The sequence below is a fragment of the Globicephala melas genome, chromosome 7, assembly GCF_963455315.2.
Source record: "Globicephala melas chromosome 7, mGloMel1.2, whole genome shotgun sequence".
NCBI lineage: Eukaryota > Metazoa > Chordata > Mammalia > Artiodactyla > Delphinidae > Globicephala > Globicephala melas.
In genome coordinates, this window is record NC_083320.1 from 32405885 (window position 1) to 32430372 (window position 24488).

The 24488-nt window shown below is 39.1% G+C and overlaps 1 protein-coding gene across 3 annotated transcripts in view; it reads right to left on the minus strand.

Annotated features, from left to right (window-relative positions):
- Positions 1–24488, minus strand: part of CYP20A1 (cytochrome P450 family 20 subfamily A member 1) — a 78495-nt gene that overhangs the window by 44143 nt on the left and 9864 nt on the right. For 2 of the 3 annotated variants that reach the window (XM_030854244.3, XM_070045925.1), the window contains exon 5: positions 5847–6014. In XM_030854244.3, coding sequence (XP_030710104.1) covers positions 5847–6014 — 168 coding nt within the window. Of the gene's footprint in view, positions 1–5846; positions 6015–6150; positions 6216–24488 lie in introns of those variants that run through there. The other variant, XM_060302022.2, reaches the window with a different exon arrangement.

Here is a 24488-nt window from a genome sequence, read left to right on the forward strand (position 1 = left end):
AACTAGGCTCGTGCGCCACAACTACTGAGCCTGCGCTCTAAAGCTCATTAGCCACAACTACTGAAGCCCGTGTGCCACAACTACTGAAGCCCGCGTGCCACAACTACTGAAGCCCACGTACCACAACTACAGAAGCCCGCGCACCTAGAGCCTGTGCTCCACAACAAGAGAAGCCACTGCAATGAGAAGCCTGCGCACCGCAACCAAGAGTAGCCCCCGCTCGCCACAACTAGAGAAAGCCCGCGCACAGCAACAAAGACCCAATGTAACCATAAATAAATAAATAAATAAATAAATAAATAATGAATTTAAGTATAGAATCTTTATTTAAAAAAAAAGTACCGTGAAAATGTAGGAATACCCTTAAAGTGAGAATGAAGTTCAGCTTTTTGCTGAACAGACAGAAATCAACAAGTCTTCTTGGATCTCTGAGACAGAGGAGGACCCAGGGCAAACTGTGGCCCCCAAGACTGGAGAGACAGGTGAAAACAGGGAGTCACACTTTACTGAAACAGATATACAAGTGGAAACTACCTCAGGAACCAGTGCTGGGGTAGGAAAACCTGAACTCTAATTGACAAATGGCTAGAGATTCAGTATGACAACTCTGACAGTTAAAAACTCCAGGGGACCCAGACACAGGGCCCCCCAAGTGAGATTTACTTCTGGGAGCTTGACCAGGTTCCCACAGTAAATATAAGAGAAAAATCCCCTTAGGTTTCCAGCAGGGGGGCTGAAAAAGGAACCCATTTAAAATAAGGCAGAGCACTCTGCTCTTCTTTAACAAGGCCTGCCCTCAGAGGGAACTCATTAGCCAGAGTCTAACCTTCTGGGGTATTAACAGAGCTGGGAAAGGGATATTCAATCCCAGTCAAGTCTAGTCTTTCCCGTGGGAGAAGGCAAGTACCGAACTCCCGCCTATGCTAGCCATCCTTTCCCACCTAAGGGGGGAGAAAAAAACTGAGAAACACTGGTGAAGTTCACAGTCCAAATGCATAGGCTCACTAAAAGACAGACCTAATCACAGGATTATGGAATGCTTCCCCTTTCTCCACACCTCACCACCACACTGCTAAAGGCCTATATACACTAGTTTCTTTTACACAGTACATCATGTCTGGCTATCAAGAAAAAGTTACGAGCCATACCAAAAGGCAAAAAACACAATTTGAAGAAACAAACCGAGCATCAGAATGGCAGGAATCTTGGAATTATCAGATCAGGAATTTAAAACAACTATGATTAATTGCTAAAGGCTCTAAAGGGTAATAGGCTAAGGGCTCTAAATGATCCTTAAGTAAAGGATAAAGTAGACAGCATGCAAGAACAGGTAGGCAATGTAAGCAGAGAGATGAAAATCCTAAGAAAGAACAACAACAACGACAAAAAACTAGAGATCAAAAACACTGTAACAGAAATGAAGAATGCCTTTGACAGGCTTATTACTGATAGTATACTGGTTTTGGCTTAGCAAAGAAGGTGTGATCTAGAGGATATATCCATTGAATCCTCAAACACAGTTTCTTACAAAACAAAAAATACTCTTTCAATATGATCCAGCAATCATACTCCTTGGTATTTACCCAAAGAAGCTGGAAATTTATGTTGATACAAAAACCTCCACAAGATATTTATGGCAGCTTTATTCATAATTGCCAAAACTTGTAAGCAACCAAGAGGTCCTTTAGCAGGTGAATGAATAAACTGTGGTACACACAATGGAATACTATCCAGCTAAAAGAACCATGAAAAGACATGGAGGGGGAATGCCCTGGTGGTCCAGTGCTTAAGAATCTGCCTTCCAATGCAAGGGATGTGGGTTCGATTCCTCATCAGGGAACTAAGTTCCCACATGCTGCAGGGCAACTAAGACCGCGTGCCCCAACTACTGAGCCCAGGTGCTCTAGAGCCCATGCACCGCAACTACTGAGCCCGCATACCACAACAAAGAACCCACACTCCGCAACGAAAGATCCCACATGGCACAACGAAGATTCCACATGCCACAGCTATCCCACATGGCAAAACAAAGATCCCAGGTGCCACAGCTAAGACCCAGCACAGCCAAATAAATAAATAAATAAATATTTTTTTTAAAAAAAAGAAAAGACAAGGAGGAAGCTTAAATATTAATACATATTGCTAAGTGAAAGAAGCCAATCTAAGGGTATATACTGTATTATTCCAATGTCATACAAAATTCTGGAAAAGGCAAAATTATGGATACAAGAAAAAGATCAGTGGTTGCTGAGACTGTGGGGGACGATATTATAATGATGGATATAGGTCATTATACATTTGTCCAAAGCCATTGAATGTACGGCATCAAGTGTGAACCCTTACATAATCTATGGACTCTGGGTGATTATTATGTGTCCAATGTAGGTTCATCCTTGGCAAAAAATGCACCATTCTAGTGAATGATATTGATAATGGGGGAGACTATGCATGTGTGGAAACAGGGGGTATATGGGAAATCTCTGTACCATCCTCTCAATTTTACTGTAAACCTAAAACTGCTTAAAAAAGAAGTCTTTTTAAAAAAGCACTATAGGGGACTTCACTGGTGGCCCAATGGTTAACACTTTGACTTCCAATGCAGAGAGTGCAGGTTCGATCCCTGGTCAGGGAGCTAAGATCCCACATGCCTCGCAGCCAAAAAACCAAAACATAAAACAGAAGCAATATTGTAACAGATTCAGTAAAGACTTTTTAAATGGTCCACATCAAAAAAATCTTCTAAAAAATAAATAAAAATTTAAAAGCACTATAAATAAACGTAAAAGCAAATGAAAATTGAGATAAAAATAAAAAGCTCTTACAGATTAGTAAGAAAAAGAAACACATTGATAGAAATATGGGTGAAGGACATGAGAAAGCATCCCACAAAAGATGAAACACAAGTTGTTCAGCAAAAATATTAAACAATGTTTAACCTCACAAACAATAAAAGAATTATAAATTTTAATCATAAAAAATCATTTTTTACTTACAAGATAGGCAGATATTTAAAAGACACATAACTCTAAATGTCAAAAGCACAAGGAAAGAGCACGCTAATGCTGGTGGGAAAATAACTGGGACAATGTTTTTGGAGGGTAGTTCAGAAACAGTATGCAGTTGGGTGTGAGGTGAACATTTTTCACATGTTAACGCCTGTGAAAGCGGTATGCATCTTATGACTGACGACATCTCCCAAGTGCTGTCAGCCAAGCAACAGTCATGGTGCAGCTGTCACTGCCTCTGCATTCACAACCTGGTTAGTGCTCCTGGTGGCACGGCTGGACAACAGCAGCCCCGGGGTGTTTCAGAAATTGAAGATCATTTAAGGCAGGATTTTAAGTCATGTTTATGGTCTGAAAACTTTTTTTTTTTTTTTTTTTTTTTTTTTTGCGGTACGCGGGCCTCTCACTGCTGTGGCCTCTCCCGTTGCGGATCACAGGCTCCGGACGCGCAGGCTCAACGGCCATGGCTCACGGGCCCAGCCGCTCCGCGGCATGTGGGATCTTCCCGGACCGGGGCACGAACCCGTGTCCCCTGCATCTGCAGGCGGACTCTCACCACTGCGCCACCAGGGAAGCCCTGGTCTGAAAACTTTGACAACTTCCAGTAATGTTAAGAAAATGCCAGATTGCTGCCAAAAATATACAATTTGAATCTAGTCACACCCAAAAATATGTAATTTGAATCTAGTCAAACCCAAATGAGGGACAGTCCACAAAATAATTATCCTGTACTTAAAAAAAAATGTCAAGGTCAAGAAACAAAGAAAAGCTGAGAAACTGTTTCACATTAAAGAGGTTTGACCACTAAAAGTAAAGAAATCTGAATATCGGCTCTGGATAAAAGTATGGTATGAATGCTAAATTTCCCAAGTTTGACAACCATGTTGTTGCTATATGAGAGAATATCCTTGTTTTTAGGATATACAGACTGAAGTATTTAGGGGGAAAGAAGCAAAATGTCTACTTTACTCTCAAATGGTTTGGGTAAGGAGAGGAGGAATGGATGGATGGATGGATGGACGGACGGACGGATGGATGGATGGATAGATAGAGAATGAATGACAAAAGCAAATGGGGCAAAATGTAAACAACTGGTGAACCTGGGCGAAGGATATTACGGGAGTTCCTAGTACTGGCTGCAACTTTTCTGTAAGTTTGAAATTATTATTTCTACTTTGAAATTCTAAGGAAAGAAAGGTAAAGAAAATGCCAGCATAAAAATACGCAGAATAGGAATAGGTATCAGCAGTTTAGAATAAAATTCTGGAAATAATAGTGGAGGTCCCGTTTTAAAACTGCGGTCTCATCAACATGAAAAAAATCAGATATCAACAACTGAGTCAAAAATTGATTCTTCGTTAAAATATGAAAACATTTTAGGAATTCCTTAGCCAATTTGTTTTAGCTGGGTAACCTGAGTAGTTTACTCTAGGAAGGGGAATTAGAGTGATTTTTCCACTTTTATTTTTACGCTCTTGAACATGTGAACGTTTTCTAAGAAATGTATATTTTTCAATCATCAAACACAAGTAATAAAACCATTTTAAAGGGAAAAATGATAATATTAAACAGTGACAGAGTGTTAAGCCACAGTGCCTAGTGATTTTGTTTTACACACATTATATTATTTAACCTGTTTTTATAGATTTGAAGAAAATAAGTGATTTCTCAGAGATCCAAAATGCAGTGAAGTAAATGACTTAAGTATGATTTGAAACAAATAAAGTAATATAATGTTGAGACTGATAAAAATAGAGAATAATAAAGTCCATATGTGAGTTCACAAAGGCAAACAGTAAACCTGTTTTCAACTGCATTAGCCTTTCTTCATATTCATTTTAGTATTTTAACACTCCATCAACTTTAATTTCTTTCTATAGAGGACGTAGTCTCTATTAAGTATGGTTTTTCTCCTTATTCTAGAAATTAGTATTATTTTATAACACACTTGGTTTTGGGTGTTTTGCCACGCCACATGGCTTGCAGGATCTCAGTTCCCCAACCAGGGATTAAACCTGGGCCACAGCAGTGAAAGCCCAAAATCCTAACCGCTAGGCCACCAGGGAACTCCCGACATACTTGCTACATATTAAAAGAAAAATTTTTTTTAGTCATTCATTTTTTAAATTTCAAAAAGTAACTGCTTAGGGACTCCCTGGTGGTGCAGTGGTCGAGAATCCACCTGCCAATGCAGGTGAAACGGGTTTGATCCCTGGTGAAGATCCCACATGCCACAGAGCAACTAAGCCCGTGTGCCACAACTACTGAAGCCCATGCGCCTAAAGCTCGTGCTCAACAAGAGAACAAGAGGAGCCACCACAAGAAGAAGCCCACGCACCGCAAGAAGAGAAGAGTTGCCCCTGCTCTCTCAACTAGAGACAGCCCACAAGCATCAATGAAGACCCAACGCAGCCAAAAATAAATAAATAATATACATAAATTTTTTTTAAAAAGTAACTGCTTAAAAAAGTAATTCTTGGGCTTCCCTGGTGGCACAGTGGTTGAGAGTCCGCCTGCCGATGCAGGGGACGCGGGTTCATGCCCCGGTCCGGGAAGATCCCACGTGCCGCAGAGCGGCTGGGCCTGTGTGTGCTCCGCAACGGGGGAGGCCACAGCGGTGAGAGGCCCGCATATTGCAAAATAAAAGAAAAAGAAAGAAAAAAAAAAAAGTAATTCTTAAATTTTTAAAAAAGGGAATTAACCTTCTTGCATTGTTTTTGGCCCCAAACAAGGAAATTCTGTACTACAGAATCTTAAACCTTCTTCTTAAGAGGCAAAGTCTACATTATTCAACTATCTAATTTGATGAAAGAGTAATTTTAAATTTGGCCCTAGACTTACTGTGCCATGATTCTTTTGGAAGCGAATGACTTCTTGTTCATCTTCAAATGTACTACCCATTACCATCTGCGTAACAGACTTCATTGCAAAGCCAAGCATATGCTGGCAGAGAGGGACATGTTGGGACTCTGGGTAGGAGAGCCACTTATCCAATAATTCTTCCGAAAGCTGAAAGAAAACAGAAAAACACAATGATTTACTATTTTCTCCTACTAAATCTTAGAAAAATCCATCAAGTAGACTCATTTCATAGAGTATACAGTTCAACTCCTTAATCACAGCAAACATTCAGGTGTTTACTGACCTGTCAGGCTAACACTGGCTCCACCAATAATTACATCCCTAATCGTTTAGGTTCAGATTCTGTCAAAGGGCTGATTTGGAAAACAAAAAAACCACAACAGTGAAAACAGAAAATATAAGTTAAATGTTCAAAGGCTGGGAAAACCTTAAACCTAAAGGAAATTAAGATATTAAAGTCTTGGCCTTCCCTGGTGGCACAGTGGTTGAGAGTCTGCCTGCCGATGCAGGGGACATGGGTTTGTGCCCCGGTCCGGGAAGATCCCATATGCCGTGGAGTGGCTGGGCCCGTGAGCCATGGCCGCTGAGCCTGCGCGTCCGGAGCCTGTGCTCCGCAACGGGAGAGGCCACAACAGTGAGAGGCCCGCATACCGCAAAAAAAAAAAAAAAAAAAAGATATTAAAGTCTTAGTATCTAATTAAAAATGGTAAAGGTTCCCCACAGACTGGCTGTGATATAGTAAACAATCAATAAATATATGAATATGTAAAAGTCCTAGACATGCTTCAGTGACAGAAACCTCTCAGAGTCTCTTTGTCATTCCTTCATCCAACGAATATTTATCAAATCCCCTGTGGAATAAAAAACAATGTGTAGGGACTTCCCTGGTGGCGCGGTGATTAAGAATCCACCTGCCAACGCAGGGGACACAGGTTCAAGCCCTGGTCCGGGAAGATCCCACATGCCGTGGAGCAACTAAGCCCATGCACCACAACTACTGAGCCCACGCTCCACAACTACTGAAGCCTGCGCACCTAGAGACCATGCTCCACAACAAGAGAAGCCACTGCAATGAGAAGCCTGCACACCGCAACGAAGAGTAGCCCCCACTTGCCGCAACTAGAGAATGCCCACGTGCTGCAACGAAGACCAAACGCAGCCACAAATAAATAAATAAATAAATAAAACAATGTGTAATAAGAAGATCAAAAGCTTTGGAGTCAGAAAAACCTTGGGTTTACTTCTGGCTCTGTCACTTAGAAGTAATGTGACTTTGCGCAATCTGCTTGACTTTTCCAAGGTTCAGGTGTCTCAACAGTTAAACAGGCATGACATCTCCCACTTTTCACGGTTGCTGTGATAGGGATAATTGTACTTACGTCACACAACACAGTTTTGTGAAGGGTTTTGTGAAGTAAAATATATAAAGCCCCTTTCATGTTAGGAACTCAAATTTAAGCTACTTTCCCATATCAACTCCATGAAAGTTTTGTCACAGTGTAAAGGACCTCCCTGATCTACACATATGCCACTAACATAATTTTGAAAATTTACCATATCTATATAATATTTTCCATTACAATTCTCTTTCAAAATGTTCCAGAAGAGGGCTTCCCTGGTGGCGCAGTGGTTGAGAGCCCGCCTGACGATGCAGGGGACACGAGTTCGTGCCAGGTCCGGGAAGATCCCACATGCCGCAGAGTGGCTGGGCCCGTGAGCCATGGCCGCTGAGCCTGCGCGTCCGGAGCCTGTGCTCCGCAACGGGAGAGGCCACAACAGTAAGAGGCCCACGTACCACAAAAATAAAACAAAAATTAAAAATAAAAATGTTCCAGAAGACAGACTGACTTCCACAATGGTGGAGTGAGGACTTTGGTGATCTCAGTCTCCCTCTAAAACAGTGAAAATACGTGCGAAACAACTAAACAACTAACATCAACCATTCCAGCACTTTGGCAATTAACCAAAACCCAGTACCCACTGAGAAGTGTCTATTCAACAGGAACAACTAAACCTTGGTAAGATAGTGGGGTCTTCAGTGTTTTAACTTAAGGTTATTTCATTTTCCTTCTCTCCCCAGCTCAACAGTAGCCAAAAGTCAACAGCACTGCAGAAAACAGAGCTCTATTAAAAGCACCATCACCACTGGTCATCAAAATGGTCACTGAAAATGGAGGACAGGGAATCCCAAGACTCTAACCCTCCCCAAAAGCATGTAATGAGCTGGTCCAAACTGTCAAAATCAACTTCTGAAAAACTCTGGAATACAGCCAAAGACTTACAACAACCAGGGGAAGCCTTGATGAAGAAAGAAGCTGTTGCTTTGTGGTAAGAAAGCACTGTGACATTTTAAACAGCCTGCCTGTAATTCCCATATCCCAGAGAGGCAGCAGCTAAGAGAACAGCAGCCCATACTCCTGGTGCAAATTGCTAGGAAGCGATACAGACATTTTTGTCAAAAAATTGTGGCTGTGGGTCTCAACCTGTCTGGCAACTCCCATCAAGGACTGGTGCAAAGGCTTCCCTTGTTTGGCCCAACTCTGAGCATTTCCAGAGCTAGGACAGGTTCCTAGGTGGCTTCTGCCGAAAACATTTAAAGGTGCAGGTATTGGCTGCAAAAGCTGGGGCATGAAACGACAGCTGGGACAAGCAATGAAAAGACCAAGAAGCCAGGGAAGGAAGGGGTTGGGAGAAGAGATAAATGTGGGAATGGGAGCTTTTAAAAGCTTCTGCAAATACCAGGGAATTAAGAAAGTCATGCACATGCCCAAGACCAGGATACATGCTCAGAAAAGGTCTGAGAAGACTAGGCTTTCACATCTGGGGTCTTCTGGCTCCATACAAGCAGAAAGTGAGAACAAAGGCAGAGCTGTATAAAACCTGGATAAGTGTTAAAGGAGGACTCCAACACAAAGCCAATCTGCAAACACTGGGAGAGCTTTTTTAATTTTCTTTTGTAAGCTTCAAGTGTTTAAGGTAAAATCTGTCGAAACACCAGCTGAGCATTAAGCTAACAGAACAGATGCTTCAGTGGCCACACATGACAAAGAATACAGACTTTACAAAAACAGTTTAGAAAAGACTAAGCAAGTGAACAACAATAATCCACAACAGATAGCAAGAACAAACTCTAAGGAAGGTGAAGAATCTGATTTCAAGATTGCCATCCACAGGTGTGCCCCCTCCGGCAGAGTCTGGATATCAGTCATGGGAGCATGGGATCTTCCTTGGGTGCTCTGTCTCAGCCCTAGAGTTGGTGACTGCTCCTTTTACCAGCTATTCTGGTATTCTTTAGAGTTATCTTTACTTCCGACTAGCTAATCTCTCATTACTCCAAATCCCCTGTTGTAGTTAATAATTCTTTATATTAAACTTTCCCTATTTAAATAATTGTGTGCTTTATCTCTCCCGACTGGACCCACACTGATAAACACTTTAAGAAACACAATTCAAGAAGAAGAGAGAGAAGGTACTAATGAGGCTAATGACATTAAAAATATAACAGAGGTACTTCCCTAGTGGTCCAGTGGTTGAGAATTCACCTTCCAATGCAGGGGATGCAGGTTCGATCCCAGGTCAGGGAACTAACATCTCACATGCCGCGGTGCAACTAAGACTGCATGTCACAACTACAGAGCCCACGCGCTCTGGAACCCGTGCAACACAACTAGAGAGCTGCTGAGCCACAAATAGAGAGAAGGTCAAGCACCACAACAGAAGATTCCATGTGCCGCAACTAAGACCTGACACAGCCAAAAATAAATAAATAAATATTTTAAAATATATATGTATAACAGAATAACTGGCAATAAAGCATGAAAAGAAATGAAAGGTATTAGGATTGGAAAAGAATAAAACTGTCACTAATCTCGGATATCATGATAAACCATTAGACTTAATAAGGAAATTTGGCAAGGTTAATGACTACAAGGTCAATACGCAGAAATCAACTGTATATATAAGTAACAAACAATGAAATTTAAAAACTGTAGCATTTATGATAGCATTTTTAAAATACCACTAAATAGGAGTAAATTTAATAAAAGATGTACAAGATCTCTACACTGAAAAGAGAAAAAATTATTGAGAAAAGCTAAAGACCAAAAAGTGGGAGGGTATTCTTCCATATTCATGGATTGGAAAATTCCATAATATTGTGGACAAAGAATGTTGCCTACCATTCCAGTAAACAACAAATGTTGCCACCATCAAGCCATCAGCCACTGCTGCCCCTCCTCCCCACATGGTGCACCCTGAAGGGATTCAGAATGGAGAAAAACAGGATACAGGCCCTAGATATGTAAGATGTATATCTAAGGAATAATTTCAATAAGTCCAGACTCTTACATCTTCTCATACATAGAAAAGCACTAAAATCACTAATTTCAGATATCTGGTTTTTGCCATTAGCAGTAGTCTTCTGATGTTTGACTACACAGTTTTTTTTCCTCAGAATATATAGGAATATATCCTGGCTCCTCCCTTACCTCTTCAGAACAGTTCCTCAGAGCCATCTGAGAGGCTGTTTCCCAGGCTATTTTTCTCAGTAAGGTCCCTGAATAAAATATAACTCACAACTTTTAGATTGTGCGTTTTTCCCCAGTCAACAATATGTAAAGGTAACTTTACATACATCAAGTGACCTACACAGTTACTTGGTTTTGACAAAGGTAACATTACAGTACAATGGAAAAAGGATGATCTTTTCGATGTTATGCTGGGTCAACTGGATAACCATACGGGAAAAAAAGGAATGTTAACCCCTTTCCTCATTCTTTACACAATAATAAACACTAAATAGATTACAGATCTAAGTTTGAAAGGTAAACAGTAAAACTACCAGAACAAAACTTAGATGAATATATTCATGACATTAAGTTAAATAAAGATTTCTCACGTAAGATTTAAAATGCAGTAAACATAAAGGCAAAAAAAATAAGTTAGACTACACTAAAATTAGTATCTGTTCATCAAAAGACAAGCTTAAGATCCTATAAAATCAAGCCACAGTAGAAGATACTTGAGATATACACGTATATAATATATATGCACACACACATGCATCCAATAAAGTTCTTAAATTCAGAATTTTTAAAAACCTCTTAAAAATCAATACAAAGAGAGAAAACCCAAAAGAAAAATGGGCAAAAGACTTGAAATAGCACTACACCAGAGTGACTATCCAACTGGTAAATAAACAAATGAAAAAATGCTTAATTTTATTCACCATCAGGAAAATGCAAATCAAAATCATAATGACAAGTCCCTCCCATCAGGGACCTGGCACAAGCCTCTTAGATAGCCTCATCCACCAGAGGGCAGACAGCAGAAGCAAGAAGAACTACAACCTTGCAGCCTGTGGAAAAAAACCACATTCACAGAAAGATAGACAACATGAAAAGGCAGAGGGCTAGGTACCAGATGAAGGAACAAGATAAAACCCCAGAAAAACAACTAAATGAAGTGGAGATAGGCAACCTTCCAGAAAAAGAATTCAGAATAATGATACTGAAGATGATCCAGGACCTCAGAAAAAGAATGGAGGCAAAGATCAAGAAGATGCAAGAAATGTTTAACAAAGACCTAGAAGAATTCAAGAACAAACAGAGATGAACAATAAAATAATTGAAATGAAAACTACACTCGAAGGAATCAATAGCAGAATAACTGAGGCAGAAGAACGGATAAGTGACCTGGAAGACAGAATGGTGGAAATCACTGCTGCAGAACAGAATAAAGAAAAAAGAATGAAAGGAAATGAAGACAGCCTAAGAGACTCTGGGACAACATTAAACACAACAACATTCGCATTATAGGGATCCCAGAAGGAGAAGAGAGAGAGAAAGGACCCAAGATAATAACTGAAAAGATTATAGTCGAAAACTTTCCTAACATGGGAAAGGAAATAGCCACCCAAGTCCAGGAAGCGCAGAAAGTCCCATACAGGATAAACCCAGGAGAAACATGCCGAGACACACAGTAATCAAACAAGCAAAAATTAAAGACAACGAAAAATTACTGAAAGCAGCAAGGGAAAAACGACAAACAACATACAGGGGAACTCCCATAAGGTTAACAGCTGATTTCTCAGCACAAACTCTACAAGCCAGAAGAGAGTGGCATGATATACTTAAAGTGATGAAAGGAAAGAACCTACAACCAAGATTACTCTACCCGGCAAGGATTTCATTCAGATTTGATAGAGAAATCAAAAGCTTTACACACAAGCAAAAGCTAAGAGAATTCAGCACCACCAAACCACCTCTACAGCAAATGCGAAAAGAACTTCTTTAAGTGGGAAACACAGAGAAGAAAGGGACCTACAAAACAAATCCAAAACAATTAAGAAAATGGTAATAGGAACATACATATCGATAATTACCTTAAATGTGAATGGATTAAATGCTCCAACCAAAAGACACAGGCTCGCTGAATGGATACAAAAACAATACCCATATATATGCTGTCTACAAGAGACCCACTTCAGACTTAGGGACACATACAGACTGAAAGTGAGGGGATGGAAAAAGATATTCCATGCAAATGGAAATCAAAAGAAAGCTGGAGTAGCAATACTCATATCAGATAAAATAGATTTTAAAATAAAAAATGTTATAAGAGACAAGGAAGGACACTACATAATGATCAAGGGATCAATCCAAGAAGATATAACAATTATAAATATATATGCACCCAACATAGGAGCACCTCCATACATAAGGCAACTGCTAACAGCTATAAAAGAAGAAATCGACAGAAACACAATAATAGTGGGGGACGTTTAACACTTCACTTACCTCGATGGACAGATCATCCAAACAGAAAATTAATAAGGAAACACAAGCTTTAAATGACACAACAGACCAGATGGACTTAATTAATATTTATAGGACATTCCATCCAAAAACAGCAGATTATGCTTTCTTCTCAAGTGCACACGGAACATTCTCCAGAATAGATCACATTTTGGGTCACAAATCAAGCCTCAGTAAATTCAAGAAAATTGAAATCATATCAAGCATCTTTTCTGACCACAGTGCCATGATACGAGAAATCAATTACAGGGAAAAAAACGTAATAAACACAAACACATGGAGGCTAAACAATATGTTACTAAATAACCAAGAGATCACTGAAGAAATCAAAGAGGAAATCAAAAAATACCTAGAGACAAATTACAATGAAAACACGACGATCCAAAACCTATGGGATGTAGCAAAAGCAGTTCTAAGAGGGAAACTTATAGCAATACAAGCCTACTTTAAGAAACAAGAATAATCACAAACAATCTAACGTTACACCTAAAGGAACTAGAGAAAGAAGAACAAACAACCCAAAGTTAGCAGAAGGAAAGAAATCGTAAAGGTCAGAGCAGAAATAAATGAAATAAAAACAAAGAAAACAATAGCAAAGATCAATAAAACTAAAAACTGGTTGAGAAGATAAACAAAATTGATAAACCATTAGCCAGACTCATCAAGAAAAAGAGGGAGAGGACTCAAATTAATAAAATTAGAAACGAAAAAGGAGAAGTTACTACGGACACCACAGAAATACAAAGCATCCTAAGAGACAACTACAAGCAACTTTATGCCAATAAAATGGACAACCTGGAAGAAATGGACAAATTCTTAGAAAGGTATAACCTTCCAAGACTGAACCAGGAAGAAACAGAACATATGAACAGATCAATCACAAGTAATGTAATTGAAACTGTAATTAAAAAGCTTCCAACAGGGCTTCCCTGGTGGCACGGTGGGTGCGAGTCCGCCTGCCGATGCAGGGGACATGGGTTTGTGCCCCGGTCCAGGAAGATCCCACATGCCGCGGAGTGGCTGGGCCCGTGAGCCATGGCCACTGAGCCTGCACGTCCGGAGCCTGTGCTCCGCAACGGGAGAGGCTGCGGCAGTGAGAGGCCCGCATACCGCAAAAAAAAAAAAGCTTCCAACAAACAAAAGTCCAGGACCAGATGGCTTCACAGGTGAATTCTGTCAAACATTCAGAGAAGAGCTAATACCCATCCTTCTCAAACTCTTCCAAAAAACTGCAGAGGAAGGAACACTCCCAAACTCATTCTATGAGGCCACCATCACCCTGATACCAAAATCAGACAAAGATACCACAAAAAAAGAAAATTACAGGCCAATATCACTGATGAATATAAATGCAAATATCCTCAACAAAATACTAGCAAACAGAATCCAACAACACATTAAAAGGATCATACACCATGATCAAGTGGGGTTTATCCCAGGGATGCAAGGATTCAATATACACAAATCAATCAATGTGATACACCATATTAACAAATTGAAGAATAAAAACCATATGACCATCTCAATAGATGCAGAAAAAGCTTTTGACAAAATTCAACACCCATTTATGATAAAAACTCTCCAGAAAGTGGGCAGAGAGGGAAACTACCTCAACAGAATAAAGGCCATATACGACAAACCCACAGCAAACATCATCCTCAATGGTGAAAAAGTGAAAGCATTTCCACTAAGATCAGGAACAAGACAAGGTTGCCCACTCTCACCACTCTTATTCAACATAGTTTTGGAAGTTTTAGCCACAGTAATCAGAGAAGAAAAGGAAATAAAAGGAATCCAAATCAGAAAAGAAGAAGTAAAGCTGTCACTGTTTGCACATGACATGATACTATACATAGAGAATCCTAAAGATACTACCAGAAAACTACTAGAGCTAATCAATGAATTTGGTAAAGTAGCAGGATACAAAATTAATGCACAGAAATCTCTGGTATTCCTATACACTAATGATGAAAAATCTGAAAGTGAAATCAAGAAAACACTCCCATTTACGACTGCAACAAAAAGAATAAAATATCTAGGAATAAACCTACCTAAGGAGACAAAAGATCTGTATGCAGAAAATTATAAGACACTGATGAAAGAAATTAAAGATGATACAAATAGATGGAGAGATACACCATGTTCTTGGATTGGAAGAATCAACATTGTGAAAATGACTCTACTACCCAAAGCAATCTACAGATTCAATGCAATCCCCATCAAACTACCAATGGCATTTTTCACAGAACTAGAACAGAAAATTTCACAGTTTGTATGGAAACACAAAAGACCCCGAATAGCCAAAGCAATCTTGAGAAAGAAAAACAGAGCTGGAGGAATCAGGCTCCCTTACTTCAGACTATACTACAAAGCCACAGTAATCAACAGAGTACGGTACTGGCACAAAAACAGAAAGATAGATCAATGGAACAGGATAGAAAGCCCAGAGATAAACCCACGCACATATGGTCACCTTATATTTGATAAAGGAGGCAGGAATGTACAGTGGAGAAAGGACAGCCTCTTCAAGAAGTGGTGCTGGGAAAACTAGACAGGTACATGTAAAAGTATGAGATTAGATCACTCTCTAACACCATACACATAAATAAGCTCAAAATGGATTAAAGACCTAAATGTAAGGCCAGACACCATCAAACTCTTAGAGGAAAACATAGGCAAAGCACTCTATGACATAAATCACAGCAAGATCCTTTTTGACCCACCTTCTAGAGAAATGGAAATAAAAACAAAAATAAACAAATGGGACCTAATGAAACTTCAAAGCTTTTGCACAGCAAAGGAAGCCATAAACAAGACCAAAAGACAACCCTCAGAATGGGAGAAAATATTTGCAAATGAAGCAACCGACAAAGTATTAATCTCCAAAATTTACAAGCAGCTCATGCAGCTCAATAACAAAAAAACAAACAACCCAATCCAAAAATGGGCAGAAGACCTAAATAGACATTTCTCCAAAGAAAATATACAGACTGCCAACAAACACATGAAAGAATGCTCAACATCATTAATCATTAGAGAAATGCAAATCAAAACTACAATGAGGTATCATCTCACACCAGTCAGAATGGCCATCATCAAAAAATCTAGAAACAATAAATGCTAGAGAGGGTGTGGAGAAAAGGGAACACTCTTGCACTGCTGGTGGGAATGTGAATTGGTTCAGCCACTATGGAGAACAGTATGGAGGTACCTTAAAAAACTACAAATAGAACTACCATATGACCCAGCAATCCCACTACTGGGCATATACCCTGAGAAAACCAAAATTCAAAAAGAGTCATGTACCAAAATGTTCATTGCAGCTCTATTTACAATAGCCCGGAGATGGAAACAACCTAAGTGCCCATCATCGGATGAATGGATAAAGAAGATGTGGCATATATATACAATGGAATATTTTTCAGCCATAAAAAGAAACGAAATTGAGCTATTTGTAATGAGGTGGATAGACCTAGAGCCTGTCATACAGAGTGAAGTAAGTCAGAAGGAGAAAGACAAATACCGTATGCTAACACATATATATGGAATTTAAGAAAAAAAAAATGTCATGAAGAACCTAGGGGTAAGGCAGGAATAAAGACGCAGACCTCCTAGAGAATGGACTTGAGGTTATGGGGAGGGGGAAGGGTGAGCTGTGACAGGGCGAGAGAGTCATGGACATATACACACTAACAAACATAGTAAGGTAGATAGCTAGTGGGAAGCAGCCGCATGGCACAGGGGTATTGGCTTGGTGCTTTGTGACAGCCTGGAGGGGTGGGATAGGGAGGGTGGGAGGGAGGGAGACGCAAGAGGGAAGACATATGGGAACATATGTTTATGTATGACTGATTCACTTTGTTATAAAGCAGAAACTAACACACCATTGTAAAGCAATTATACCCCAATAAAGATGTTAAAAAATTAAATTAAATTAAATTAAAAAAAAATACTGAACAGTACAAAAACAACAGCAGGGAACATCATTCTCCCCAAATCAACTCCTGCGTATTAGCAGCTTCCAGAAGAATAAAAGAAACCAAATACATAGTCCTAAGAAAGTCCATGAATAAAAGGCTTTGTTCTTAGAGAAAATTAAATAAATTATTGAATTTTGGTTTTAATTAGTCAATGAATTATTAAAATTGCTCCTAATGAAAATTCAGTTGACTATTCAGACTATCACTGAGAGTTGAGTGGTTCATTGTTTTTTTTTTTTTGGTTCATTGTTTTTGACTTGTACAGTAATACAGGTTAGTGTAAAGAAAATTAATATGTAGAAAACAATAAATAACTTAAAAATAAATGAAAATATAGAAATTAATTTAAATCACCCTAAATTCAACCCAGTAGCAGTAATTACTGATAACATTTTTTTTAATAGAGCTTTTCATGTTTTTCTATAGGTATGTGTATCCATGTATATGTGTACATACATGTGTGCATAAAGGTATACTTTGGACAATATATTAATACTCTACAAACTGTTCTGTATACTGGTTTTTTTCACTTACCATCTGTTATGGGTTGAATTGTGCCCCCCCCAAAGGATCTTGAAGTTTTAACCCCCAGTGCCTGTGAATGTGACCTCATTTGGGAATAGGTTCTTGCAGAAAATCAGTTTAAGGTATGCACATTAGGGTGGGCCTTAATCCAATACCACTGTGTCCTTATAAAAAGGGGAAATTTGGACACTGAAACACACACACAAACATATACACACACAGGGATACCTCATTATAAACATGAAGGCAGAGATTGGAGTGATAAGTGTACAAGCCAAGGAACACCAGAGATTACCAGCAAACTACTAGCAGCTAGGAAAGAGGCATAGAACAGATTTCCCTCATAGCCCTCAGAAGGAACCAACTCTGCTGGCAACTTGATCTTGGGCAACAGCCTCCAGAACTGTGAGACAATAAATTTCTGCGTTTAAGCCACCAAGTTTGTGCTAGCTCTAGCAAACCATCTCCCCATGTCAGTAAATAAATGTCTTTGCCACCTTAATGTTTTCATTCTAATCCATTGTACGGATTTACGATCATTCAAATAATCCTCTACTACTGGACGTTTAAGTATTTTCCAATTTCTGCTACAATAAACAATGCTTCAACAGCCATCTCTGTATATACATCTATTGCCATTTGACTTCCTTAGATATGAAATTTCTGAGTTAAGAAGTAGTTTTTAAGCTTTTGCTTTATATGGCCATGCTGCCCTGGAGAAAGCCTATATCAGCTTACAGTCTTACCAGCAATCTCAAAGTGTCCATTTCCCATACTTTGGACTGTACTAAGTGTTGTCATTTTATAAAACCTCTGTCAGTCTAACAGGTAAAAAATAACTCAGCATTGCTTTAATTGGCTTATTTCGTTCTAATTATTGGTAGGGTTTAAACAAGTTTCAAATATTTAATGGCCATTTACATGTTTTCCACAATGTACTGCACGTTTACTTCTTTAGCCATTTTTCTACTGGGGCTTCTATCTTTTCCTTAATAATGTGTAAGAGCTTCTGTACATAGCTGCTTTTTAAATGAAATCCAGGGTATATATTTCCTCAGTTCTAAGTGATAGGTAGTCAGTTTTCTGGTGACCTTTCTTCTGTGAGATATTACATGTTCCAAAAAAAAAAAAAAACAAACCTATAAATGGTATTCCTAAACATTGGACCTATAAATGGTATTCCTAAATTTGGACCATTTGGGTCAAAATTTAGGACCCAAATGGTATCCTAAAAACCTATTAGGACAATCTGTGACTTATCAGAGACTTTAACTGTGACTATCTCCCCACAGTACCAGATTATTACTGATTATGCAACTAACTGTGGAAATGCTTTCAGCCTATGCTGGTAAAGCCTTTTTTTCCCCCTTTTTAGCCATGAGCATAAAAATTTTATTATCAATATTGTCATTTGTATCACAGAACTGTGTTGTGATTTGCTCATCCATTTGTTTTGCACAGTACTCTACAAAACAATGCAAATATTAGAAATGATTCATGGAGGTTTTTACCTGACATACATATCTAGTACATCTGCTAGAGGCTTATATGAATCTCTTTTAGTTTATGAATCTTGACTATGTGTATTAGATGGGAATTCTAACAATCTGTTGATGAGCTTCACTTGATAGTATTAAACCAATGAGTTCAATAATTTTGGCTATTATTACTAAGCTGTCAATTAAGAGGGTTCTGGAAAACTGTCATAAATTCTAAAATCCAGAAAATACTTCTTAAATCAGAGTTTAACCCAAAAGTCATAGGAGCATATGGGGCTGAAGCACACAGAAGAGAGAAGTTACACTCACAGAACTAAAGTGGACGTTTACACACAGCCTTTGAGCAGAGACGGTCAGGGCAAGAAGGAACCAGAACTCACAGGATGAGGTTTGAGAGGATTAGAGAAGAGTCAGAATACAGAATTCAGATTTGGACCAAAATAAAAATAAAAAAGGCAAAAGAGGCCTTCCCTGGTGGCGCAGTGGTTGAGAGTCCACCTGCCAATGCAGGGGACATGGGTTCGTGCCCTGGTCCGGGAGGATCTCACATGCCGCGGAGCGGCTGGGCCCATGAGCAATGGCCGCTGAGCCTGCGCGTCCGGAGCCTGTGCTCCGCAACAGGAGAGGCCACAACAGTGACAGGCCCACGTACCGCAAAAATAAATAAATAAATTTAAAAAAAAAAAAAGGCAAAAGATTTATTGTGTCAATATGAAGTACAGCTTATTCTGGAGTGGTAACTCTGATAAACAGCCCTGTTCTCTTAAAGAAAAACCATTAGTAGGGAGGAAGAGGATGCTCTGACTACAGCTCTCTTCAATCATGTTCTTACTGATTAAATATTAATTGGTATTTCTGACTAATGAGTAAGCTAAGTAACTGGCTTGTGCTACGGGGTTGAAAACATAAACCTGAAACACATTTCTCATGTATGGACCCAGTCTGTGAACCAAAGCTTGAAAATATGATGGCAAGAAATGTGAAAACTGGTAAATAATTTTCCACTTTGATTTGCCGTTGATCAGATAGGAGGAGAAAAAAACGCAATACAGAGCAAGGACAAAAAAGATTGAAAATTTGGGAAAGAGAGCCTACGATTAAAGATTAAAGAAGCTAGAATTACTTAGCTTGAAGCAGAGAAGAAAGACTAATTAAGGCTTTTAACAATAAAGATTACTGAAAAGCATAATCACTGAAAGCAAAGCAAAGAGAAATAGGTAAAATTCCCTGGAGCTATACAATTAAATACAAAGATTCTTACAGACAAATGTTAGGTGTTTAAACAGAACAGAAAGAAAGGTTCTGACTGGTGAATGCTTAGACAGAGGCAACATAACTGCTTTCAGGTAGGACATTCAGGTGTGACAGGACCAGCTATGACGACCCAAGCAGGCAGCCTGAGAGGTCCAGAGAACATGATGATACAACACAGTACTGACTGGGACTTCCCTGGTGGTCCAGTGGTTAAGACTACGCACTCCCAACGTAGGGGGCCTGGGTTCAATCCCTGGTCAGGGAACTAGATTCTGCATGCCACAACTAAAGATCCCGCATACTGCAACTAAAGGTCCCGCACGCTACAATGAAGATCTCGTGTGCCACAACTAAGACCTGGCACAGCCAAATAAATATTTAAAACAAAACAAAACCAAACAGTACTGACAATAATGAGAAGGTGGAAATTTGATATACAGATGTCCTGATGGCCCTGTGAATAATGGCTATCAGTTAGAAATAGGAACTGGAAAGGAGAAAGACTAATCAGCAGCTGGCCATGGTTAAAGGCCTTGTTTGCTTAGTTTTTGGAAGCAAAACTGTGCAAAGGAGCCAACATGTTAATTAATGCTTCCGGTAAACTCAACAAGCCAGCCTCAAATCTTGAATGAAAAGTGTGAGTTTCAAACAGAATTGAAGAATAAGGAAAATATGGCATTAAGCATTTACTGAATGTAATTTTTTAAAAGTAGATACTGTAGGATGAGTCAAAATGGCATCCTCTTAAGATTTATCAGTTATTCTACAACTCAAAAAAGTCACAAAAGTCTTATAATGAGCAGTCTGAACCTTTTTTAGGAGGAATGAACAAAGTTACAGAAGGTGAGAAGGAAAAGAAAAGAAACCTGACCAAGTAGCTATTACATGCTAAATACTCTTAAGCCCTTGAAAAAGTATGTCCTCATCTGTACGATGTCTGGAATCTGTTTAAAAATAATCCAGAGAGAAAACAGGGGAGGTAAGTTGGGGTATAGATAAAGTAAGATTGCGTCTAATTTGCTAACTGTTAAAGTTTGGTGATGAGAATACAGATGTTCATTATACTATTCTATTTGTATTTAAATTTTTCATGACTTTTACACTAATTATTAGAGAAATGCAAATCAAAACTACAGTGATGTATCACCTCACACCAGTTAGAATGGGCATCATCAGAAAATCTACAAACAACAAATGCTGGAGAGGGTGTGGAGAAAAGGGAACCCTCTTGCACTGTTGGTGGGAATGTAAATTGGTACAGTCACTATGGAGAACAGTATGGAGGTTCCTTAAAAAACTAAAAATAGAACTACCATATGACTCAGAAATCCCACTACTGGGCATATACCTGAGAAAACCACAATTCAAAAAGACACATGCACCCCAGTGTTCACTGCAGCACTATTTACAGTAGCCAGGTCATGGAAGCAACCTAAATGCCCATCGACAGACGAATGGATAAAGATGATGTGGTACATATATACAATGGAGTATTACTCAGCCATAAAAAGGAACGAAATTGGGTCATTTGTAGAGATGTGGATGGATCTAGAGACTGTCATACAGAGTGCAGTAAGTCAGAAAGAGAAAAACAAATATCATATATTAACGCATATATGTGGAACCTAGAAAAATGGTACAGATGAACCGGTTTGCAGGGCAGAAATAGAGACACAAATGTAGAGAACAAATGTATGGACACCAAGGGGGGAAAGTGGGGTGGAGGGGTGATGAATTGGGAGATTGGGTTTGACACGTATACACTGATGTGTATAAAATGGATGACTAACGAGAAACTGCTGTATAGAAAAATAAATAAAATAAAATTCAAAAATTCAAAAAAAATTTTTTTCCATGGTTTTAAAAATTATTTACCATATACAATGTGAAAGTCAGTGGGGTGTATTTGTGTACTTGTGAGTGAATGTGGGTTTAATCTATATAGAACAGTAAGGACTCCTACGTAACCCTTCAAATGGGACAGATATAGGCCCATCAACTATAAAAACCCTGCATGAAAGAAGAAACGCATTAACTAAATTGGAAGCATTAATAAGGAGGTGTAGTTTCAGAGGAGCAGGAAAAATGTAAGAAAGAAGAAAATTTAACAGAACAGAAGAACGCTGGGAGGTGGGGGGAGCAGCAAACAAACAGCAGGAAAACCTACTTCTCAAACAAAGGAAGGAAAGGTATTTTTTTGAGTAGTTACTGTGTTCTAAGACCTGTTGTTAGGTATTTTACATCATGACCTCATATAATCCTCACAGCGAATTTGTAACGTGGATGCTATTATCCTCAATTTAAGATGAGGCAATAGGACCTCCCTGGCGGTCCAGTGGTTAAGACTCTGTGCTTCTAACGCAAGGGGCACAGGTTTGGCCCCTGGTCGGAAAATTAAGGGATCCCTGCAGAGTAGCCAAAAAAAAAAGAGGCAATAAAAGCTCACAAAGGCCAAGTAACACACAAAGAATCATGCAGATACTAAATGACAGAAATAGGATTCAAAGCCTTTTGCCCAAGCTTAAAGTCTCTGCTCTATACAATACTACTACTTCCCAAGAAGCTACATTAAACATACAACAAAATAAAAACTTTCTTCGAGGTACACAGATTACAGGAAAGGGGAAGGAAAACACAATATAAGAAGGGAGATAAGAAAGTCAATTTAATTTTGTTATGTAAGTATGGCCAGGTTGTCATGGTAGTAAAGAGAGTGAATGGCAGAGGGTAGGTAACTAAACTGGATATTGGAAGACGAGCTGGACAGGAGTTAGCTGAGGAGAAAATAGCAAGAACAGACCCACAGAGATAAGAGAAGAGACTATGAATTGAGGACCTGTAAGTTGGTCGGTATTCATTCACTGATTTAATAAATATTTACTGAGGGCCTACTCTACACCAAGACCCACGGATACAGTAGAAATCAAAACAGAATAGTGTCTCCCTCCGTGGAGCATACAGCTTAGGAAAGATTATTCAAAGAATTACACATAATATAATTACAAACTAGGACGTGTTGCAAAGGAAAAGCAAAGGGTGTTATGACAGCATCTAAAAGGGGGACCTTCCTAGGGACAGTGGGATGATCAGAGATGGCTTCCCTGGGGAAGTGACATCTAAACTGAGCTGAAGAATAAACATGCATTAACTAGGTGTGTGGATGGTTAGATGAGACAATCCAGGCAACAGGAACAGCATATACAGAGCCCTTGAGATAGCAGAGAACAAGGTACAGAACTAAGAGAAAACCAGGGTGGCTAGAGTATAAGCACAAATGAGAAAGTGGGAAATGAGGCTGGAAAAGTAGACAGGCCAAACCACATACGGTCTTTAAGATTACATTCAAGACTTCGGAGTTTGTCCCAAGAGCAAAGGGAAGCCACTGGAGGTTTTTGATCAGGGACTGATAAAATAAGAATTGTATTTTGAAAGTGTCTGTTCTCAGGGGTTATGAACATCCAGTCCATAGATACCAAGGGTCTGTGCATAGAATCCAGGAGTCCATGAACTTGGATGAGGGAGGAAAAAAATCTTTATTTTTCACTAACCTCTAAATAAAATTTAGCACTTCTTTCTGAATATAGGCCTTTTAACTTTGTCGCAATACAAATCTCAAATACGTTCCCATTATATTTTGGTTATTGTAAAACTCTCAAAATAATGGTTTTGTCTCTCATAACATCATTACTTTAAAATTGTGGAAGTTTGAGGAAGCATTGCTAGATCTTGTTATGTAATACATTAACAATAAAGCACTGATATTATAATACCACATGTTTTTTAAAAATAACATTTTGATAACTATATTGGTTTCCTTTGTAGTTACACATTTCCAAATGCTATTCTCCGAAGGAGTCTGTAGGTTTCACCACAACTGCAAGGGGTACATGTCTTAAAAGAAGTCTAAGAATCCCTAACAGAGGGTAGAAATTGGGGAAGGGCAGAGAGAAGGCAGAGAAACAAGCAATCCACATAAGACGATGGAAGCTTAAACCAGGATGGGAGCAGTGCTGGTGGAGTAGAGCAATTTGAAAGATATTCAGAAGGTAAAAGTGACATTAGAGACTCTTTTCAAATGTAATTTTCTAAGAGTATTTACTGTTATAAAAATACTTATCATATAATGGTAAATAAAAATGCAGTCTAAAACTATCTCTACAGTATAATGCTGATTGAAATTCTACTGTACACAGAAATGACTGGAATGATGCAAAGTATTTTAAAATGTTAAACATGGTTATCACCGGGGAATGAACAGCAGTAAAAATGTTTATTTTTTTCCTTAGGACTTCTCTAAATGTTTCCATATTTTATAAAGTGACTAGCAGAAAAAGCATAATTTTAGTTATTTTTGGAAATTTTCTTCTCTTTTCTTTTCTCTTTTTCTTTTTGGCCGAGCCACAGGGCATGCAGGACCTTAGTTCCCCGACCAGGGATGGAACCTCGAAGCCATGCTCACCCCACCCTCACCCCACGGCCGCAGTGCAAGTGCAGAGCCTTCACCTGGACGGCCAGGGAAGTCCCTGCAAATTTTTTAATGATGGGGAA